Source organism: Desmodus rotundus, unplaced genomic scaffold (genome assembly GCF_022682495.2).
Source record: "Desmodus rotundus isolate HL8 unplaced genomic scaffold, HLdesRot8A.1 manual_scaffold_394, whole genome shotgun sequence".
Classification (NCBI taxonomy): Eukaryota; Metazoa; Chordata; class Mammalia; order Chiroptera; family Phyllostomidae; genus Desmodus; species Desmodus rotundus.
In genome coordinates, this window is record NW_026527472.1 from 1 (window position 1) to 9,980 (window position 9,980).

The following is a 9,980-nucleotide window of genomic DNA, read 5'->3' on the forward strand; positions in this document are numbered from 1 at the left end:
GGATGATGATCCTGACTCGGAAGCTCGGCCCCACCACTTCCTAGCTGGGCACCTTGGTCAGGTTGCCTAGGTTCCCGCCCTTTAAAATGGGCTCACAGGAGCTTGCTCCGCACAGATGGGTGGTGAGCTAGTGGGAGCTGAGGGGAACGCAGAGCCCCAGGGTCAGGGTCCGGGTGAGCAGCTCCTCATTTCCTCCTTTCTCTGAGCACTTGCTAGGTATCAGGCCCCACGCTGCCCATTAAAGCCCAGTGAGTTCACCGCCCGCCACCACGCCCATCGTGCAGAAGCATGAACTGGGGCTCAGACAAGGGGTGTGACTTGCCCGGGTCCCTCAGCTGAGCACCCTGTGTGACAGCAGCCCTCTGCAGCCCTGCGCTCTCCCTTGTGGGCATCGAGGGAGGCCCTCCCTGGGGCCTGGGCACTGGGTCAGGGCAGAAGCTGGTGGCCACTCTGTCCTTCCTGCTTCTGTAGCTCCTGCCACACCACTGCCTCCAGGCTGGGGGTCCTCCAGAGGCACAGCAGGGCCTGGGCCGTTGTGGGGAGAAGGAAAAGAAGGGGCCGGGCTTGGAGCCCACCAGCAGCTAGGGAGGGTTAGTGGTGTGTGTTCACTGCTGTGTCTGTAATGGGAAGGCCACGCCCCGTACTCCCTGGGTGTCAGGTTGGAGGGGAGTGCTGCACCCAGGCACCCAGAGTTACAGCCTCTCTAGAGCTCCCTCTCAACAGGTGGCTGCCCAGCACCTGATTAGGCACCTGAGGATGGGGAGCTCATTAGCATTCAGGACAAGGTCAGTTTACAAGGTGGTTTGGGGCTAGAGCTGCGTAGTTTTGCTCGTGAGTTTAGAAAACACGGGGAAGGCTCAAGGTCAGAAGCCTGTGGTCTCTGCCCCCCAACCCCAGCCCTCAGTCCCCCACCCCACTCTCACCCCCCCACCCCCAACGGGTCTGTGGGGTCCGGGCCTCTGCCTGTCCTTGACTCACTAGTCAGAGGAGCTGGAAGCTCCTGAGATAGAACAGTGCCCCCTTTGTGTGGTTTCTCGGTCCCAATTACAAAGCCAGAGCCCCCAGTGGACTCTGGGCGATGGCTCCACACCCCTACTACCCTGTTCCTGCCCAGACCTCCCCAACCAGCCGCTCATTTGACTTAGAGGGAAAGCTAAGAAAGCGTGAGCTTTTTTGCGAGCGATGGTAGCCCGTCTGCTGTGCAGCACGGACTCCGAGCGCCTGGGACAGCGGGTTCATAGCAGATACTCAGTGGGGTGGGTGGGTGGTCATGTGAGAAGAGAGGATTTATTCATGGATTTGGGAGGGTGCTGTCCCCTCTGCCGCCTCTTTCTCCCAGAAATCAGCTCTAGAACAGGGTCACTAGGTTGGCAGACAGTGCTAGGTTCCCGATGATGTGTTCTGTGTAACACTAGTAACAATGGCTCACGCTTTCCCAGGACTTAGTCTACAAAGCACCTTCGTGCAGCTCCTCTGATGTGGTCATCACAATACTTCTGTAGGTTATTCTCTCCTTTTCCGGATGAGGAAGCTGAGACCAGAGGGCTCTCTCTCTCTCTCTCTCTCTCTTTCTGACTGGCTGTGGTCCCACCCAGAGTAAGGCTGGAAGGGACTCTGCTTTCTTTCTCCACCACACCCGACACAGCTGTCTTCTCCCCAGCATTTTCCTGCACCACTTCAGCTGCTCAAGCTTCTAACTTGGAGTCAGTCACAGACAGGGTCCCTGCCGGCCTGGGTCACCAGCGCCACCTCCCTGCTGGGGTTCCCTACTCAAGAGCCATTCCCCAGGGAGGTCTCAAAGGGAGAGGGAGCCTCGAGATTTACTGTGCACACCAGGACAGATAAGGCAGAGCTCAGCCTGATCCTCATGGAGACATTTTCCCCGGGGAAGGGGGTGCTGCAACCCCAAACTCCTCTGTCCCCCTCAGCCCCTGCCAGGGTTAGAGTTGTCTCTGGGCCGTACCAGCTGGGGGACCTCACACAGATCACTTACCCTCTCAGGGCCTCAGTCTCTCTATCTGTGAAATGGGATAATCCGATACCACTTCAGAGTCATCATGAGGCTGAAATAGCAGAAGCAAGCCCTGGCTGAGGGGCTGCTGGCTCCGTCAGGCTGCAGGGGAGGGGGGACGCAGGTGGGCTTCAAAGCTGGGGTGACATCCCCGCTCTATCACTTTGGCAGCTGTGGGACCCTGAGGTCAGTTGCTTCCCTTCAGTTTCCTGATGCAGATAACAGACCGACTTTGCAGGGGTGTCGTGAGGCCTCACTTCCCCAGGTGTGGTTTGCACACTGCCTAAGGCACGGGGGGGGGGGGGGGGGGGGGGGGGGGGGAATACTGAGGTGGGACAGAGACACACTACGGACATTGTAACCATGAGATCGTTTTACTCATCTGCACTAGGAAAAGTATAAAAGTCCCACCAAAATAATTCTCAGATTATGTAAGTACTGAAACCGGGCGCTTCACTCAGGTGGTCTGTGATCTGAGAGGACAGCCAGTTTTACACCCTAACAGACCGTCTTAAATTCCATTTTCAACAGACCCTTTTTATCAAGAGGAAAAGTGTAGGTAAGGGGATTGGAATTCAGGGGAAAAGTTCAAAGTTAATCAGATAAAAGGCTGCAGCATTCCTGCATCTGAGCCCTGGGCGTGGGGCGTCTCCCCCTGGAGCACAGTGGATCAGACCATGTGATTGCCTGCGGCCCTCCTGGGGCCAAAGGTGGGACTGCTCAGTGGTCTCCTGGAGTCAAGTTCCCAGAACAACAGCTTTTACGTGTGCTCATTGCTAAGCTTATTAGCTAGTACCTGAAACTAAACTTTTCCCAACATCTGAGTCCCCGATCAGTATGGTATCAATGTTGAGTTTACCAAACTGGAGAAGTGTGCTTACGTAAGGGAATACCCCTGTCCTTAGGGAATGCACCGGCGGAGGGGGGTGGGTACCCAGGGATAAAGGGCTACGATGGATGTAACTTACCTTGAAATAGTTCAGGAAGACCCCACGCACGCCCGTGTGTAGGTAGGTACATACGTATACGTGCGTGTGTGGAGATAGAGTGACAGAGCGAGAGAGGAAATGATGATGCGAACGGGCCAGTAGGAGACTCTACCTCTGTGAGAGGTGTTCTCCGTTCTGTTCATATTTTTGCTGCCTAATATAAGTCTGAAGTTATTTGCAAATAAAAAGTGAAAGGACATGTGAGTACTGGCAGTCCAGCATGGAGCCCAGTGCCCAGCGTGGGGGCACTCAGCAGCTCTGGCTCTCCTTTCTCTCCTGCCCAGTGTGGAGACAGTGAACGACGGGCAGTTCCACAGTGTGGAGCTGGTGATGCTGAACCAGACCCTGAACCTGGTGGTGGACAAGGGAGCCCCCAAGAGCCTGGGGAAGCTCCAGAAGCAGCCGGCCGTGGGCATCAACAGTCCACTCTACCTTGGAGGTAAAGCCCTGCCCCTGCCACCCCTACCACTTTCCACCTCCCACCACCTGGCCTCTGCTCAGGCCTGCACTCAGGCCCTCTGGCTGGGGTTCCCATTTTCATCGAGGCACCCACTGCCAGAGCCAGTCAGGGAAGGCTTCCTGGGGGAGGTGACAACCAAGCTCAATCCTAAAGGATGAATAGTTAGCCAGGGTGTGGGGAGATGATGACAGGAGAGAGGGTGGGGCTCCTTCTGAGAAAGACAAGTTGTGCAGGGGCAATGAGGGAGAGGGGGATATGGAGGCAGGCTCCGGGTCCTTCAACCCACAGGCTTCAGGTCCCGCTCCCTGTGCTCTGCCACCTCCTCCGGCAGCATGAGGCCCAGCTGACGTGTGTGGAAGAACCCGTTTGTGGTGAAGGGCCTATCATGGCCAGAAAGAGAAGCAGCTGCCAGTGTGGCAGAGCCAGGGCCTGAAATGCAGCCTGGGCTGAGAGTTCTCAAAGGATTATGTGAGGGGGAAAAAAAGTCACCAGAACTGCTCTTTCAGCACAGAATGGCAAAACTTCCCCGCACACAGCCCCACTCTAGAGTCCACTCTGGCCGTTAAAAGCCACTCCCGAGAAAGCCCTCGGCCCAGAGCCACCCCAGAAGGGACACAGCTTCTCTCCCAAAGCTCCACTGATGAAGGCTGCACCCCAAACCCTGACTGACCTGCTCTGTTCCCCTGTGGGCACGTAACAGCAGCAGAGGCCTGGTAGGGACGGAGGGAAATGTGTACCATGCGCCCCTGCCTGGGGGTGGTCATTCCACACCTAGCCAGGGCGGCCACACGGCCCTGGGTAGCCAGCTCATCTTTCTTTCTGTAGAAGCCTGAAGTATGGATTTTTATGGGATGTTTTCTGTATTTAAATAACGGCAACAAATTCCAGTTTATTTTTTTTTTAATTTATTTATTTTTAGAGAGAGGGGAAGGAGAAGGAGCGATAGAAACATCAATGTATGGTTGCCTCTCACATGGCCCCCACTGGGGACCTGGGTAGCAACCTAGGCATGTGTCCTGATTCGGAATAGAACGTGTGACCCTGTGGTTTGTCGGCCCGCGCTCAGTCCACTGAGCCACACCAGCCAGGGCCAAATTCAAGTTTTTTAAAGAATCACAGGGCAGGCAGGAGGACAAAAGATGTAAGTTCTTGTGTGGACAAGGTCCCGGGTTTTGGCCCGTTCCCTCCATTTGCACAGCGGAGGCCCAGGGCTGTGAGAGCTTAGGCAAGGAGCCCGTGAGGAGCTCACGTTCTCACTCTGAGGGGAGGTCCGGAAGGCAGGCAGGGGAGGGTCTTTAGGCCCCATCCTGGCCTCCCACCCACAGGCATCCCGCCCACAGGCATCCCTACCTCCACGGGCCTCTCCGCCTTGCGCCAGGGCGCTGACCGGCCGCTGGGCGGCTTCCACGGCTGCATCCACGAGGTGCGCATCAACAACGAGCTGCAGGACTTCAAGGCCCTCCCACCGCAGGCCCTGGGGGTCTCGCCCGGCTGCAAGTCCTGCACCGTGTGCAGGCACGGCCTGTGCCGCGCCGTGGAGAAGGACAGCGTGGTCTGCGAGTGCCACCCTGGCTGGACCGGCCCGCTGTGCGACCAGGAGGCCCTGGACCCCTGCCTGGGCCACAGGTCAGTGCCCAAGAGCCCAGCTCTTCCCCCAGCCCACAGCAGAGACTCAATCCCTGCCCCAGCCCTGCCCTACCGGAGAGTGGGCGCTGGTGCAGCCGGAGGGACCATGTTGGACAGTAGGCAGGGCCTGCACGAGCGTAACTGCCGAGCAGGCCCAGAGCCCATGCTCACAACCGCAGGTCCGCTCAGAGGCACAGGGTGCCCCTTGCGGCGGATGCAGCATTCACTCCCACGGCGCCAGTGCAAGGCTCCAAATGTGGTACCCTGCACAGCCGAGTCACTTCCGTGCTTAGTCATTTGTACTCATCTGACAAATAGTTTACTGAGGGCCTACTATGTGCCTGCCATAGTGTTAAACATGAGAGACCCAGAATTTCAGTGTTGAGAAATCTGAATCAGCCAAAAATAACGCCAGGGCCCAGACTGGTGATTGGCTTGGCTGGATGAGTGGGGAAGTGGATGAGTGGGGAAGTAGTACTTTAACCAGAGCCCAGGGCGGAGATCAAGGGATTGCGCTTCTGGAGCAGCTCTGGTGTGTGTGTGGCCACAGCGAGTACCTCTGCAGTGGACCCTGGCTCTCACCTCCCAGGGGAGGCGGGGAGAACAGAGGTGTGGAACCAGTTTCTGTGCAACGTGGGGAGGGCAGGAGAGGGAACCAGACAGAATGTAATCGAGGCTGGCTGCTGCGCGAGCTGGCGGCACTGCTCCTGGGGGTGGTGGTGGGGGTGGTGATGAGTATTATCGGCACCAGTTAAGGTTGCAGGGCAGTCGGAATGCTTCGAGGATGCTCCCAGATACCTGGTCCGAGACCAGCCAGCTACAGCTGGTAGGGGGCACTGGGTGATGCTCGTGGACACCCGGCTCCAAGGACACCAGGCAGAGTGTTTAAGGAAAGACGGGTGCTTGGCCACTGGGCCGGTGGAGGGCAGAGCACGGGTTGGAGCCGGTCCCACAGATGGGGTCCCCCAGTCTGAGCCTGGTCCCCAGCCGGGCTGGACAGAAGACACCTCCTGTGGCTCTGACAGCTCTGACCCCCTTCTCACCCTGTCCCCCGCCCACAGCTGCACCCACGGGCAGTGTGTGGCCACCGGGACCTCTTACGTGTGCAAGTGTGCCGAGGGCTATGGAGGGCCCCTGTGTGACCGCAAAAATGACTCCGCCAATGCCTGCTCAGCCTTCAAATGTCACCACGGGCAGTGCCACGTCTCAGAGCAAGGGGAGCCCTACTGCCTGTGCCGGCCTGGCTTTGGAGGGGCACGCTGCGAACAAGGTGGGTCTAGTGTCCCTCTGAGGCTGCAGGACCCCTGGCCCCTCCACCCCACTGGTTCTGTGCCCCTCTCCTCACCTGTCCCACTTTCCTGCCCTCCCTCTCCCCCTCCACGTTGCCTCTAACTCATTCCTCTTCCTCTGTTCTCCATCTCCTCTCCATTCTTCCTTCTCCCCCCACCACCCCGTCTTAACTCCTCCCCCCCTCACCACTGCCCTCTTCCCGACTTCCTCTCCCTTCTCCCCAGTCCCTGCATACCCCTCTCCTCTCCCTCCCTTCTCCACTTTCATCTCCCTTCTTCCCTCCCCTCCATCACCTCTTCGCTCTCTCCTCCTTCCTATCCATTTCCTCTCCCTTCTCATCTCCCCTCACCTCCCTTTCTTCTTCCATCTCCCTGCTTGACTCTTCCCCTGACTCCTCTTCCTTCTCCACTCTCTTCTCCCTTCTGTCCTATCCCTTTGTCCCTCTTCCTTCTCCTCGCTAACCTCTCTCCTCTCCCTTCTTAGGCTCCCTTCTTCCTTCCCCCAATTTTCTCTCCACTCTCTTCGCCCCTTTCCTCTCTCCTCTCCTTTCCTCTCTTCTCTCCTTTCTCCCATCTTCCCTCTCCCTTCTCACCTATTCTCTTCCTTACACTTTTCTTTCTTACTCTGTCCTCCCCAGTTGTGCGCCCTTAAGATGCTGTGCTTTCAGAACCCACCCCCCAGCCTAGCCACATGATGCGGAGGCTTCTAACCACACCCCCAACTCACCTGGGAGCTTTAGCGAAAGGCCTGCTCAGACCCGCAGCCCGGCCTTCCAAGTCAGAACCTGCAGAGAAGCTGAGACTCCCTCCTCCCAGGCTCCTAGACGTAGGGAACTATTTCACATACCTACTTGAAATACTATTCTTAATCAAAATTGGGTTTTAAATGTATTTAGAAGTATTTCCAGATTTCACAGAACAATGTGTCGCTCCGCTCGCATGCTGCTGGCCGCACGCTGGACAACCTCATCGGCTTACGACATTGTAGCAGGCTTGACCCTCACATTCTAGCACATCAACCACCTAAAGCTTTAAAGCACACGTGGCCCTTTCTCCGAGGCGCGTACCCACCCGTGAAGGAGCAGGAAGGACAGGGAAACAGGCTGTGTGGCCAAGGGTCCTGGCTCTGTGCTCACCTCTGTCCTCAGCGTCTCCCAGTGCAGTGTGGACAGGAGAGGGAACGTGAAGAGTCGGGGCAGGGTCCAGAGAATTGGAGCAGGTTTAGAATCCCCCACCCCACTACTTCTAGGCCTTTTGGAAAAGTTTCCCCCAAGCTCTGTGGCTCATTAACTCCAGTTCCGCATCCAGCTCTCAATCCAGCACCATCCCCCAGAAACACCCACGGCCCACGGCAGGCTCCTGGGCTCAGGGCTCCTGTGTAGACCCGTCCCATTCCTTCTTAGCAGCCTCTCATTCACAGTTAAGTGTCTACACCGCACCACAGAGACAGGCGGAGGTGAGGCCAGGGCAACCTGGAGCCCGCCCTTCACAGTGCAGGGAGGTGGGCTCAGCTCTGCCAGAAATCCCAACTACAGGTGAAAACACCTGGGTTTTGCTTTTATGATTGGCTTTTCATTTGGACTTTAAGCATGCGTGGTGCAAAGCTTGGACACAGCCTGTTTGCCACATAAAGCTTGGTCTTTAGTCCTTGATTGGGAGGCAGACAGAATAAATGGGTGGGTGGGGAGACGGATGCAGGCATGGATGTGCAGGTTGGGGGGGGGGGGTGAATACCTAGAAGGCAGCTGCAGAGAGGCAGCATGTGTAAGGGTGAGCACGTGGATGGCGGCTGCACGGGCAGGAGAGTGCGGTGAGCCACTGAGTGTGCGGGAGATGCCCGGATGAGTGAAGGAGCAAGGACAGAGGCCTTGAGGCCCATGTTGCAGGACAGCCTGCCTCCCACGCCACCAGGGCCTGACCTGACCTCTTCTGCCCACTGCAGAAAATCCATGCCTGGGGGAGGTGGTCCGCGAGGTGATCCGCCGCCAGAAAGGCTATGCCTCCTGTGCCACAGCCTCCAAGGTGCCCGTCATGGAGTGCAAGGGAGGCTGTGGGCCCCGGTGCTGCCAGCCCACCCGCAGCAAGCGGCGGAAATACGTCTTCCAGTGCACGGACGGCTCCTCGTTCGTGGAGGAGGTGGAGAGACACTTGGAGTGCGACTGCCGCCCCTGCTCCTAAGGCCGCCGGGCCGTGCCCACCAGCGAACTGCAGCTACCGGGAACGCCCTCGAGGTTCGGAGTCAAGCAGTGGAAGCTGAAGAGGAAAAGAAGAAGAGAATATTAAGTATATTGTAAAATAAACTAAAAATAGAACTTATTTTTATTATGGAAAGTGACTATTTTCATCTTTTATTATATAAATATATCACACCGTCTGAGTATATGTACCATATAGTGAGTTATTTTTACTGAGTTTTGTGTTGTGTATTTGTCGTGTTTTTACAAACAGCTGTTAAAAATTTTAAGAGAAAAGACTAATAAAAGTGTTTTAAAACAAAAGGATAAGAATAAAGAGGCGCAGGCCTGTCTGAGGAAGGAGGCGGGCGTTGTTGTGTGTATGAAACACGACCGTGTCGGCCCACACGCGGCCTGCCCCCCAGCTCAGGAAAGGCGAACGAGGGCGTGAGCGGGAGCAAGTTTTACTGTCGTCCCCTAAAGGTTTTTAAGTCCTGGTGGTCATTGCCCAGGATGCTCATTTCTCCCAGGAGAAGCTGCTGGGCCCTGGCCTTCTCTGTGACCCCCCAAAATCTCTGCCACTGTCTGCCCAGGGTCTGAACCCCCTGCAGGCCCCATTCCCTGTCCCAACTGGCCCAAGGCCCCATCACCTGTCTGAACTCAGACACAGGCTTAACCTGGGCCTGTTTCACCAAAATTTCAAGCAGCTGCTCTCTTCCCGCCCCACCCCAGGAACTAGGTGCCCCAGGTGAGCGGCTGAGGGGCGGGAAGCAGGCCACACTGTCTCCTCAGGCCCCGGCCAAGGGCCCTTCCCCTGAACCGTACCCCTTCCTCCCCTCGCTTTCAACTAGTCCTGTGACCCTGGGAGGGCGGGAAGCCAGGACCCGGAGCCAAGCCTGCCCATAGCCCTGGTAGGAGTCCAACTCTGGAAAGTTCTTGGAGGGTCTCGCTATGGGACAGACAGGCCTCGACCTGGTCCTCCAGGCCACCGTCATGGTGACAAAGACCCCTTGCTGGTGTGGACACTGCTCAGTGCAGATCAGCACAGCGCCTCATTTTGTCCACTAACTCCAGGCCCTGGGAGGGCCGTGTGGCAGAGCCCCGGCTCACAGATAAGGAAGCGTGCCTCTCTGCCTCCAGGACTTGCCTTAAGCCACAGGTCTGCTAAGTGGGGGAGCCAGGCCTGGCGCCCAGACTCAGAGCTCCAGATTCCTTCTCCAGAAAACGGCATAAACACGGAGGAGTCGGGCAGTTAGTTTATCAGGAAAGCCAGACCAGAAAGGGAAAGAGGAAGTTTTCTTCTGCTATTTCTCCTGCTCTCATTCTGTCTTGTTCTCTCCTTGTTCTGTATATAGAAAGATCCCAGACAGAGGGTCTTACATGAGCGGAGGCGGCCGTCCAGCCCTGACTCCAATCCGAGAGCTGCCGGCC

The 9,980-nt window shown here is 57.0% G+C and overlaps 1 protein-coding gene across 1 annotated transcript; it reads left to right on the forward strand.

The window, feature by feature from the left end:
• Positions 1-3,284: 3,284 nt before the first annotated feature.
• LOC128780114 (slit homolog 3 protein) lies at positions 3,285-8,901 on the forward strand (the record flags this gene model as incomplete). The annotated part of the gene is given in 4 exon segments (XM_053917879.1): positions 3,285-3,439; positions 4,801-5,086; positions 6,148-6,356; positions 8,318-8,901. Coding segments are annotated over 4 exon segments (886 nt in total), but the record flags the coding sequence as incomplete, so codon positions are not given.
• Positions 8,902-9,980: the final 1,079 nt, after the last annotated feature.